The sequence below is a fragment of the Cololabis saira genome, chromosome 14 (genome assembly GCF_033807715.1).
Source record: "Cololabis saira isolate AMF1-May2022 chromosome 14, fColSai1.1, whole genome shotgun sequence".
NCBI lineage: Eukaryota > Metazoa > Chordata > Actinopteri > Beloniformes > Belonidae > Cololabis > Cololabis saira.
In genome coordinates, this window is record NC_084600.1 from 16,625,330 (window position 1) to 16,638,646 (window position 13,317).

General features: G+C 39.1%; 1 protein-coding gene across 3 annotated transcripts in view; it reads left to right on the plus strand.

Moving 5' to 3' along the window:
* Positions 1 to 13,317, plus strand: part of npas2 (neuronal PAS domain protein 2) — a 45,699-nt gene that overhangs the window by 22,639 nt on the left and 9,743 nt on the right. For all 3 annotated transcript variants that reach the window (XM_061739954.1, XM_061739953.1, XM_061739955.1), the window contains exons 2-11: positions 5,976 to 6,174; positions 7,877 to 7,933; positions 9,055 to 9,209; positions 9,301 to 9,392; positions 9,806 to 9,895; positions 10,083 to 10,203; positions 11,603 to 11,716; positions 11,814 to 11,932; positions 12,953 to 13,035; positions 13,125 to 13,231. In XM_061739954.1, the coding sequence (XP_061595938.1) occupies positions 6,119 to 6,174; positions 7,877 to 7,933; positions 9,055 to 9,209; positions 9,301 to 9,392; positions 9,806 to 9,895; positions 10,083 to 10,203; positions 11,603 to 11,716; positions 11,814 to 11,932; positions 12,953 to 13,035; positions 13,125 to 13,231 (994 nt within the window). In that variant the 5' untranslated portion in view covers positions 5,976 to 6,118. The remainder of the gene's footprint in view (positions 1 to 5,975; positions 6,175 to 7,876; positions 7,934 to 9,054; positions 9,210 to 9,300; positions 9,393 to 9,805; positions 9,896 to 10,082; positions 10,204 to 11,602; positions 11,717 to 11,813; positions 11,933 to 12,952; positions 13,036 to 13,124; positions 13,232 to 13,317) is intronic.

Below are 13,317 nucleotides of genomic sequence, written 5' to 3' on the forward strand. Positions count from 1 at the left end.
TTCTGTTCATCTGGCTTCATAGACAAATACAGCTGCGTATCATCTGCATACCGATGACAACTGATGCTCTGGTTTGGGATGATACTCCCCAAAGGCCGCATGTATAAACTGAACAAGAGTGGCCCTAGAACTGAACCCTGTGGGACACCGTAGCAGACCCTTGACTGTGAAAAATAAAACTCATTAACATGAATGAACTGGAATCGGTCAGATATATATAATTGATCCCTTTGGTCCCAACAACATGCTCTAAACTGTGCAGTAAAATGCTGATCTACAGTGTCCAAAGCAGCACTGAGATCCAGCAGAACCAGTGTGGACGCTAATTGATTATCAACAGTAAGTGGAAAACATCCAAGACAGGTGGATCTACCTAGCAAGTTAGCCCCGAGGTCGGACTGTGTGGGAAATGTTAATTTTCATGCCAGTATAATTAGAAAAAGGCTGAACAAGTTGGGCATGTTTGGTTGACACAGGAACGTCTATGTTGTATTCGGTTCAATGGGTGAAGCTATTTCTCTGTTGCATTTATTTTTTATTGATTGCTTTTGGCTCAGCTTTGTTAGTTGAATAATGAAAGTAATATAATGTGTTGTTTTCAGGCATTATTTAATTTTAAGACCTTAGTAAAAACCAGTTGATTATTGTCTTTTTTTAAAAACACATCTTGATAAAAAAAAAGCCTTAGAATTAAACAGGCAGGTATTTTCTTTTTGTTTTAACACAACTTTTTATTGCAATGCGGCGATTTTTAAAATTTAAAGACAATTTTACTTTTACAGATGATATCGACATGTTCTTAAATGATGTAGAAAATTATTTTGTAAATCTTGAAAGTAGAATGCCTGCCGTAGACGTCTCTCATCTGTGCTTGGAGTACATCCTCTAAATGCTATTTTCAAAATTACCAACCTGTTAGTTTGACAGTTAAAATCCACCATTAATGAAGACGGCCTTCGAGCCTTTCAGATGTGAAAACCGAGCTGTGACAGTTTGACTGTGGCTGATATTAGTTTAAAAGGAGATAAATTAATTAATGTCATGGATATCGAGTAATCTAGCTTTAATCAGAATTGTTGCACATTTTACACATTTTTTCACAAAATATACTGCAGGAATAGAGTCTGGAGTGTTTGGAAATGTACTGCCTGAAAGTATTGAATTTGTTTAGGATGAAAAGGAGAACTGTATATTAACAGGCAACGCTGTTGAGTTCAGACTACCCAGTCAGTAGTTGATGCATTGAATTTCTCTTTTGGGAATTCTGTGGGCAATAATTAAGTTATATATTGCCGTTGTTGCATTTTCATTTCCTTTCACAGCTTGTTAACATAAAGTGTGGACCATAAACTGGAACTTCAGTGACTTGTGTTTTGAGTTCAGGTTTTTCTAGTTAAAGTCTTTAACAGCCCGAAGGCACAAATGTCTGCACTCCGGTTTATTGGCTGTTAATGTGGCTTCATGTAACCTGTGGTGGTGTGTGACATAAGGCTGTTATTAATGCATCTAAAATGATTTGCATTTCTCCCGGACACACTGAAAACAGGGATTTTCTGGTTTTGTGTGTCATCAAACAATTGAGAATCATATTTTTCTGGTTTCAGTCTGACATTGTAAAAGTGTTAAACACTAGTTTGGGAGTGGGCGGAGACAGCGCTGCGATTAATTACAACATTAGTTTTCCCGTCAGTTGTAATTATGTAAAAATATTCTGTAGCAGCACGCTGGTTCAGTCCCGGGTTGTTCATCATTTGAGAAGGTAGTGTGCTCCAGTGTTGCTCTGCTATTTTTATTCATTTTTAATGTGTTTATATTGTTTATATGGACAGAATTGAGAAGGAGGAGGTGCTTGTGTTTACATCAATTTATATATATACATATATATATATATATATATATATATACATATATATATATATATATATATATATATATATATATATATATATATATATATATCTTCATCTTCAGCATGTTTTTGGTCAGCCGATCAACAAAAGATCAAGATATATATATATATATATATATATATATATATATATATATATATATATATATATATATATATATATATATATATATATATATATATATCTTGATCTTTTGTTGATCGGCTGACCAAAAACATGCTGAAGATGAAACCTCGCCTTAGCTGGAGTTGTTGGCAGGATCCGAGTCCTGGCTTGATGTGCTTGAGTGACGTGTTCATTTGCGCATCTGTGCCTCAATCGAAGGGAAAATCTTATTTTAGCAAAGTGAGATTTAACTGTTCATGTGCACAATTTATTGAGTAGATGCTTTAGCATTGTAAAGTAATCCTTTCAAGGAAAATATCTTGCCATCACAGCTGAAGGAACGTTAAAACAACTGTAGACGGTAGCAACTGTAAACTTTTAAGGACCTAAGTGATGTGAATCAAAGTAATTCTGAGTGAAAATGAAATACTTGTTTATAGAAAAATGTCAGCATGCTCACTGTCGGCCTAAGACCTAAGCGTGCAGAAGGTGGATAAAAAGGACAGCCTGCATCGGTATCTACATCCATTTATTGACAGATGGTTATAAATCTGTGCAAGCCGAGGGTGGAAATTACTGTCAGTAAGTTCAAAAGAAGGAGAGATCACGACCTCTGCTCCCACAGGATTAGATGAGCGCTAAAATATTCATGACGAAACAGGCAAGTGTTAGAAGTGTTATTTTGAAGAACACATTCATTTCTGCTTCAAGTCATTGTTTTCTGCTGCTTCCGTCTGATAAATGATCTGTGGTCGTTTTAACTCTGGACTCTCCCACTAAGTTCTGATTTAACAAGCAAACTAACTAACTATGATGCACGTACTTTCAGTACATGCATCATATCGATGGCTAAAATATTTTTTATGGATACCCAATAAATGTCACACTGTTTTTGGACAAGATTACGTTGCTATGTATTAACAAGACCGACTATTAATGAGTTACCAAGATTTTCCCTCCATTTTTTTGATCATTTTGCAGGAGCTTTTGTGGTTCGGCCATCGATGTGCACAACCTTGAATTTTTTTATTTTACTCATTTATGGTAGTTGTTGGTAAATGCATCAGCTTTATAAGCTTAGGATTCTGAGAAATCTGTTTTATGGCTTTAAACCAAGCAGCAAGTTTCAAAAAGTATCTTGCTGACATGGGCATCCTCTAAGTGTTTGTAATTACATTTTTATAAGTCATACAGTCTTGATGCACAAGTTTTCAATGGTTCGGGTCATTTTGGCGCTTTAGAGACCTGCTACATACCCTGTACAGCTATATGTTTGCATGTCAGGTGGGTGTAGAAAGACTCTAAAATAACTAACTTGGATGAGAAATGACTGTACGAGACACCTTCACCTCCTTATCAGGATTGTTCTTTCTCTAGAGGGAAAAGGGCATGGGACTTTATCAGCGCCTTCTTACTTTATGGATGTCTTTTGCAGGATCATTGAGGTCTGCATCGTTTTTGTTCCACCGTTCCTCCTCCGACGGCTTCCCTTGTTTCTGAATAATTATGGGAGTCCTGATACGTGGTTGCTGTGCCAGAGGCCCCTTACTGTTCACATGAAATAAGCTTGTTTCTATTCAGGGTCACGGGGTCTGCTAGAGCCTATCCCAGCTCTCTTTGGGGTGATACTGATCCATCTCAGTATTTTAATATAAGTGAAAGAAAAGGAGATTAACTCACATTGAGATAATTGCTCTTTGCTGCTGTATGAATTTCATAACTCGGCTGATTAAGATGATGCACATCATATTCTTTTGATCTGCCGTCCCGCTCTACAGAAATCACACGAAGATGGTGGCTGCAGTATGTCGTTTGCAGGTTTATTAAGCGAGGTTTCTTCTTCTGGTGCCTTTCTAGGTCAGGGAAACTCAGAGAGGAAGTACTGTGCTCAGGTGAAGATGGTTGATTTACTTTACGATGTTTTATTAATGCTTCTCCAGAAGAAAAAAGGAAAAACGAATCGTTGAGATGAGGTTGTTGAACGCACGGTTGGTTCTGATAGAAACCAATCTGAATGGAACTGAAGTCAATACATAGTTCAGATATTGATCTTAAACAAGATATGAGATAACCACTTAGAAAGCTGGCCACGTTTTTTAATTGTTTCTCGAGAACAGTTCCCTGAAGACCAGTTTGATGCCCAGTGTGACCCATGTCCTCGTCATTTCATACGACGGAGTATTAGGGCCAAACAAAAAAACGAAAAAAGGAAATTACGAGAATAAAGTCATAATGTAATGAGAATAAAGTCGTAAAATTACGAGAATAAAGTCATAATATTACGAGAATAAAGTCGTAATATTACGAGAATAAAGTTGTAATATATTATAAATATATAAATTTAACTTCACGAGATGCTCAATAATCTTCATTTTAACACAGGGAGAAGACTGCTCTTCCTGTTAGAGTTCTCATAAATTACCACTTTATTTTCATAATATTATGACTTTATTCTCATAAATTGCCACTTTATTCATTACGACTTTATTCTCGTAATGTCACAACTTTATTCTCGGAATTTTACGACTTTATTCTCTGAATTTTACGACTTTATTCTCGTAATATTACGACTTTATTCTCATAATATTACGACTTTATTCTCATATTACGACTTTATTCTATTACGACTTTATTCTCGCAACATTACGACTTTATTCTCGTAATGTTACGACTTTATTCTCGTAATTTTACGACTTTATTCTCGTAATATTACGACTTTATTCTCATAATATTACGACTTTATTCTATTACGACTTTATTCTCGTAATTTTACGACTTTATTCTCATTATATTATGACTTTATTCTCGTAATTTTGGCCCTAATACTCCGTCGTAATTTCATGACTTATCCAGGATATAAAAGATCTATGTTTTATCACCAGAGTTGAATTTACATTTTCTTTCAATCAGCTGCACAAAAGGGAATCAGTTCAGGTGTTAGATGTCATCACCTGTCAGAGACACGGGGCAAACTTTAGGAATGTTAAAACCAATCGTTTAACTTATTTTCTGAAAGGGAGGAATGTATTAGTGAGCTCAGAAATGCGGCAAGGCCTGCAGGCGACTGACTGGGTTGTATCAGAGGCGTTTTCATAAGAGGAAAAGCTCAAAGCCAGTATGAAATTATTTCAAGAATCTGCTTGAGGACGTGGAAGTGTTCCTGCAACACTTCTGCTGATGACACCTTCATGAATGTAAACTTCAGGTTCACTCCAAGTCAACACAGAAACTAAAAGACCCTTTTACACATTTGCCTGGAAGTTTGTCTCCTTGACAGCGATGTCAGCAGATGAAACCAATTTTCATTTGTACGAGAATAATGATGTGAGAAGAGCATGGAGAAGGAGTGGGGGGGGGGGCTCACAATCCAGAGCGCCACATCATCTGTCAAGCAGGGTGAAGACAGAGTCATGGCATGGGCATGAAAGACTGCCAGCAGAACTGGGTCACTCATGTTTATCACTGGTGACTGCTGACAGGAGCAGCCGGGCTTCCTGTACTTTCTGCTCACTTTCACAGATAGACGGATAATGACCCCTAATCCCGCTAAAGCAACCCCAAAAGCTTCTCGGGGCAAAGAAAAATAAGTTAAACCGCTGAGTCTGTCACCTGACCGCAACTTAGCAGAGCGACAACAGAGAGCCTGCTGAAGGCGGCTGCAGCGTGTGGCAACGCCAGTGGGTTCTGGGTTTAAATCCAAATCATGAAATCAACCTTATATGTAATAAACTTTGTTCAATTCGTTTTTTTAGCTGGTGAAAACAGATGGATGGTTAAAAAAGCAACAAAAAAACAGACTCCATAAACCTTAAAGTCATCAATCAAAAACTGATTTCCTGGTTTTTATTTCGAAAGAGGAATTTAAGTTCCAAAAAAAATGACCTGCTCATAATTTATTAATGAAAGGCAACAGTATGCTTATGTTGATGACGCTTTAACCCGTTTGATCTGCTTTCACAGGATTCTGTGTTTCTTCCGTGGCATCGAGGAGGTGGCGGGCGACAAGTCCCTGGTAGATTTTTCTTAAAGAGAGTTCTGACACAGTCAGCGCGGATGGGACTTCCCAGACTTCAGAAAGGGCCTGGTCGGGAGCGGGAGTGAGCATGGACAACCTTTCTGACTTCTGCGGCCCGTGTCCGTCCTCCCACAGGGAATGGGAGTGAGTATCACATCCAGTATATATCATTCCTTCATTAAAGATGAACAAAATGTCCACTCAACAAGACCTGTATCTAAACAATGCATATGTATGCCCTTAAAAGAAGAAAAGTGTTATTATTCGTTGATGAAACAACGATGAGCATGTGACGGAGGGATTGTGGGAAGGAGAGCAGGGGGCGGTGGTTAGTACATTTCTGGCTGACTGGCTCATTTGACGTAATGGTGTTTTTTTGAAACACAAAAGGTGGCGACCAGTCGAGCTGAGGTGTGTGAGGTGTTTGAAACAATGTGTTTTCAGCCGAGTCGAGGCAAAGTTACAACTGCGTGGGTCAAAAATTGCTGAGTCAGCCCAACATTTCTTTTTAGACTTTGGCACACAGCGGTGTTGTCCAAAGTCTTTTATTGTGACGGTATAATACCTCAAGGCTTCGGAGAAAACGTTTTTTTTTGCACAGTTTGTGCTTGGCAACCAAAGATATTTGTATTTTGTTCTCATTTGAGCATCCTCGAGCGGTTCAGTGCAGCGCTTTACAGGAATGTGACCAACACACACGTCTGTGTGTTATCCTCTCTACATATTCTCCACATCATTAGCGTTGATGGACATGTACTTATCCATCAACGCTAAAGATGTATGTCGACACACAGCTGAATGGCTATGACGATGGAGCTCTTCAAATATTTGATTTCTGTCCAACCTTCTCCAGCGTAGTTTAAGATATTTACATTGTATGTCTTATCTGATGTTCAAAAATGTATGTGCATAATGTCAAAGGATTTCTTGAGCTTTACCATATTATCCTATTTCCACATGATTTTAGAGCTAAAAAAAACTCCTGCACACATTTCTTCGGTGCAGCAACGGAAATGTGTCCTTCTTGTCCTTATTTCACCTCGATTTTATTGCTTACAAGTGTTCTGCTGCTCCAGTCTGACTCTCTGCATAGTTGCTGATGAATAGCGCACGCAGAGAGAGAAAGGAGTGTTATGTTTGTGTGTTTCTTAATGAATTACATCTGAAAGTAACTAAACCTGAAACCAGTGCTGCGAAGTTGCTGTGAGGCATATTCAGGTTAAAGTCTCATTAAGGCGAGGCTGTTTACGTTTAACGCACTGCTTTATGACTGATTATCTTTACTGCCATTCATTAACTCTTTTCAGAAAATGAAAAGCCATTCGTGCGTCCAGATAGTAAATGTAGTAGTATTTATTTACCTGTAGTAAACAGACACTTCAGCTTCGGGGTAAACCCTCGCTATTCTCACTAAAGTGCAAGTGTGAAAATTGCCACCATTAAATGGCAAAACATGTAAGTCTGTGCAGACTAGTGTTAATCCAAAGTGATGATGTGGAGTAGGCTGTTAAGTGTTAAAAGTTAAAAGGAGCTTAGGTTATTACCGTCAGAATCAATGCATTATCAGAAGACACAGATCTGACAATTGGTCTGAATTAACTTTTTTCTATATTTAATTTATCGCTCACAGGTCTCTTTCATAAAAGTATATTTAGACATGTCACTTTGGAAATGGTGAAATAGCTCATTAGTAACCTGCTGGTGAACTGTCACACTCATGATTGACAGGAGCACAGAGCAGAGTCATCGACACTAAAGTTGCATCATCAAACCGCATACACGTCGTAAAAATGTCAAAATGTCATCATGTAAACCACATTTTAACGACATGTCCTTGTATTTCTAGTACCAACAGCTGCGTGGACGACTTAATGGATGAAGATGAGAAGGACAGGGCAAAAAGGTACTTAACACTCTGTTCATGTTTGAGTTCTGCACGTAAACACAGCATGCACACTCACCAGGTAAGTGGCTATCCTCAGCTCATCATAGTCACATGTTATGAAGTCGTGTTTTGGCTGGGGGTGTGGCCTAAACTGGGTAACACCTTATGATGAGGGGTGCAGATGTACCTTGCTGATGTATTGCTTCAGGAGAAATTAGCAAACGGAGATTTAAATTGCAGTGAAAAATCAAAAGCTTCAAATGTTTTAAGTAAATAAGGCAAATCATCGACCGGAAACTACCAGGCCGTCAAAATGTTTGTTAGAAAAAGCACCAACTAACTCTTCTCTAAAAAGGTAAAAAGGCTTGTTTTGATCAAATTAGAAGACAATTTTAGACTATTTAGCTACTTTTAAGAATTTTAATCAAGACATTTTTTCTTATCCCTCTGGGAAATACATATTTTTGTTGAAAATAAGGACATTTTATGTTAGGCTCATTTTCTAGAAGTAGGATTCACAAAAAAACAGAATTCTTTGTTCAACTTGCAGGTTTGAAGGTCACTAGCATTATGCATGGAGTGGAAAAAAACAATTTTTTTTTTTTTTAAATTACATTAATCTTAAAAATAACATTGCAGCATAATATTATACAGGAAGTGTTGAAAAAATCCATTCCACGGGTATTACCGGGGATGTAAAACACAGATTCTGAAGAACTTGGAGCTGAGACTCAACACATAAGAGCGCATTCACAGATGATTTATGTTGCAGTCGCTGGTGGTTTTGTTTCAAGGGATTTCTGTCCTAATGATAAAACTGGACCTGCATTTGGTACCTTGATATAAAAGTAGTTTTTTTCATAAAATGGAAGAAACATTAGGAAACTAAACGAGTACAAATTAATGTGGAAACCTGGAAAATAAACCAAGAAGACGGCAGAAGGAATGTGCCGGTTTCCACTGGCCACTAGTCTTCTGCTGTTACTCGGCTCTCGCGTCTCCCTGCGGTGCTAGTGTTTACTCTGAACTGTATTCTTTCAGGTACATTGTGAACAGCATGAATAAATGAGCCGCTGCACTGTTTGGGGCTGCCATTGATTTTTTTTTAATGTATTTTATTAATTCCTTGACCGTTACAGGGCATCCCGAAACAAGTCGGAAAAGAAAAGAAGAGACCAGTTCAATGTGCTCATCAAGGAGCTTTGCACCATGCTGCAGGGTCAAGGGCATCCGCGCAAGATGGATAAGTCCACCATATTGCAGAGGACTATTGACTTCTTGCAGAAACAGAAAGGTAGCGAGCCGCTTCATTTATTCTTAGTTTGCACATTTGTATTCAGCGTGACTTGTATATTGGACTGAATCTTTGTTTTGTTTTTCTCCAGACATCACTGCGCAGAATGAGATTAGTGATGTGCGGCAGGACTGGAAGCCCTCATTCCTTAGCAACGAGGAGTTCACCCAGCTAATGTTGGAGGTAAGGTTTAGCACTATGTGTTCGGTTTTGATGCTCACTAACACAAAATATAATGAAGAAACTCTTGTAAAAGAACACATATTTATCGTATCTTGAAAACACTACAATACTGTAGATGTTAGAAGTCTGATATTTCTGTACCGTTACTGAGAGGTCAATGCTGTGTTTGAGAATTTTAATAGGAATCAAAACTTGATAAACTCTTCTATTTGCCCATCCTCATTTTTTTTAATAAGTGATAATAAGAAAGAAAGAAATAAAGCAGACTGAATGGAAGTTTGTTCACAGGAGAGATTTTTTCCACCTCTTTAATGTTCTTTAGACTGTTTACATGTTTGTATGCTTAAGCTTCGGCACAACTGACCCCAGAGGTACTGAATGAATATAAATCTGCTTACATCAACTTCCTACAGGCCCTGGACGGTTTCCTGGTTGCATTAACCACAGATGGAAACATCATATACGTATCTGACAGTGTGTCTTCGCTTATTGGCCATTTACCGGTAAGTGAGATATTTTGATTTCACCTGATTTCATCTAGGGGTTTTTTGTTTTTGTGTGAACTATAAATATCACATCTTTCATGATGATGAATGAAGGGTCTGGTTCACAGGAAATGCTAATGTTTACCGTTGTGGAAATGATTACGTAACAAGGACTGACCGTCATTCATCTTTCTTTTTGTACCAGTCAGATATGGTGGACCAAAATATCTTGAATTTCCTCCCGGAGCGGGAACACGGAGAGGTGTATAAGCTGCTATCATCCCACATGCTGATGACTGACCCCATTGCCACCGACTTCCTTGACAGTGAGTGTCCTGCTGGGTGGCCTCTCTGCACACGCTGGTGTCTGGGTCATCACGGTGAAGTGCAGTCGAAGTGGAAAGGTTAAAGCCTGTTGACTGCCCTTGTTATAGGAGATCAAACGTTACACAGGGGAGGGAAACTACAGTCCTAACTCTGAGTATTTGCATTTTTGACTCGTAGCTCAACGCTATTATCTTTTTCTGTTTCTGTATGTTAAGTCTTTGTCTAAAATATACAAAATCAACATTTGACTCTTGATCTTCATGCATCCTCTAATATTGCTCTGACTCTTTGAACCCTTTAGATATAGAGCACGTTGTGTTTTGTAGTTTATTGGATTGCCGATTAGTGTGCATCTATATTTAGACTTTTAGCTAATAATAGGAGCTTGGTATCATAGTTAAGACTTTAAATCACAGCTATGTTAACACAGTAATCCCAACGAGTATGGGACACTCAAGACTCTGACCTTAATCCCGTGTTTCTGCTGGATTTTTCTGGGAAGGAGAGAGGGTGAGTGGCTGGTGGCTCAGGCGAACGTAAGACGCCTTAATGGTGAAATGTCACAAATCCACGTCTAGAGTGGCCTTCGTGCTTCTGGAGAGCAGAATACTTTGCTTTTTGATGGCATCAGAGCCAAACTTTTCAGATACAGTGTCCGATAGGCGAGTATAGATGCAATGGAGGTGTTGTGAGGGCTGGACCTCTATTTCTTTAAAATGAAAGCAAAAACTCAGACTTGGGTCTTTCCATAGCACCTACTGGCAGAGGATGAGCTAAAAACAGGATTAGATGTTTTCAGCACAAACAAAAACTCCTCTGAAAAGCAGAGCTCGATTCCTGTCGTACGTTTAACCTCAGATAAACACTGGCAGGGTGGACAAAGATGCAGATGAGGGTCAGCCGTGTGGCAGCAACTTAACCGGAGGCTCCGTCTGCCACCAGGAAAGAAACTTGAGGTGTCAAATCCGGGGCATCGCTGCACCACAACAAGAAGAAATTACCCGGGCCTCTCCCCCTTAGGAATCTTTATTCTTGAACATTTCTGTGGAGCCGATCTTTCTTCTGCTCTTCTTCCTGCAGATTTTCAGGAAATTCAGGTTTTGCTGAGCTCAGTATGCTGCTTTGTTAAAAATAACCTCCTACAAACTGTTCACACTGGAAAGGGCACTTGTCATGCAGTGAACTCATGACGATCCCATATATAAGAGTTTATGTAGTAAATGTTATTCTGACTATTTTAATGGATCGTAACAAACATCTGTTGTAACATTACAGGACATAATCTAGCAGATGTTGCTGTTGTTGGTGTTTATAAATCCAAACTGTCATCAAGAAGCATAAATATTTTTTATAGGCATGGAGAACTAATATCTTTTTGTTTCTTTTGTAACATCTTAGGCGAGGCACATATTGAATTTTGCTGTCATCTAGCCAGAGGAAACATGGACCCAAAGGAGCCACCCGTGTACGAGTATGTCAAGTTTGTCGGAGATTTCAAATTTCATAACAATGGTAAGATCTCTTTTATTTGTCTCTGAAAACCCTTAAGTATTCAGTTCTTAGGCCGTACGTAATAATGATAAACCGCGTACACAAACTTGTCACACAGTGCCTACATCTTCTTGTAACGGTCATGAACTGACGTTGCCAAGGAGTCTGCAGTCATCGCTGGAGGAGCAGGTCTGCCTCATTGCCACCGTACGATTAGTCACTCCTCAGTTTCTAAAGGTAAGAACGGCTAGATTTTGACCACGTGTGCCTTTGTTTCTCTGTTTGTGTTGCATGCATCTGCTGTTACATCTCCCTTGGCCAAACTGAGACACTGAGACTTTCTCTGGTGGCACCAGCAAAGTTCCCGTTCAGACCTGGCATTAAAATGTGGCCAATGCTAATGCAAGGTTCACCCTCGTTCCAGTACAGATTCAGACCCGATCACTCGGGACACATTTGAAGGCGATCTGGATGAATTGTGTCCATTTTTTATTTGTAGTCTGAACATGAAGGCATCCTGGGAGGGATTCAGGGACCACCGACTACACCGATTTTGTCAGCTTCTGTGATTTTGCGATCAAACAGCTGCCGTGAAGCTCTTTGTCCTTCAGTTGAGGTGGACGTAGGGCACGAAGGTCAGATCTGTTCCAGACTAGATCAGCAAAAATCTGATATCAAAAGTACTCTTAAGACGAAGGCGGTATCTGGAATACATTTTTTTACTTTCACGTTTTGTCCCTGAAAATAAATAGAAAGTTAATCGTAGCTTAGAGCAGTTTAAGATCTGATTCAAAATGATGATTTATTTACAGAAGGAACAACGTCGACTGGACAGACTTCCTCGCCATTTATTCCCGTTGTAATCGGAAAGCAAATCAAAACAAAATAAGGAAGATCCCCAGCTCCCTCCTATTTTCTGTTGTTGATCTCCATCTCTCCCACACACTGATTTCAGTTTGCTATTTTCCATTTGCTTTTGTCTGCGGTACATTTTTGTGTCGAAGGTTTCAGCTGCTTGGAAGTATTTGCAACATGCAAACTGACTGCAGCTCGCAAATATGACCATAAATACTCTGCGCTCGAGCAACAAGCACTGTGATGAAAGAGCTGTATCTTCACCCTGCAACGATTGCTTCATGTATCATCATGATTTTGTTTTAATGTCACTTCAAATAATGTCCCGCATAAATGAGTTGATAGAAACCATTCCTGTCTTTGCTCTAAAATCCTGCCGCTCTGTGACTGTTGTTGTTCTAGGACTTGTGTAACGTGGAAGATCCCTGCGATGAGTTCACCTCCAGACACAGCCTTGAATGGAAGTTCCTGTTTTTAGACCACAGGTAAAATCATGACCATTAATTATGAGTGTGGCTAGCATCTGTGCAGTGCTGCAGATAACACATCCGTCTCATCATCTTCTCTATTTCAGAGCTTCACCCATCATAGGTTATTTACCCTTCGAGGTTCTTGGGACTTCTGGCTATGATTACTATCATGTGGATGACTTGGAGGTCATAGCCCAGTGTCACAAGCAACGTAAGGAGTCTGTTTTTTTTAACCACTATTCTTTACCTCCATCCCAATGATATTGTACTCAAGCACAAAAGAAGTGTGAACGGAGG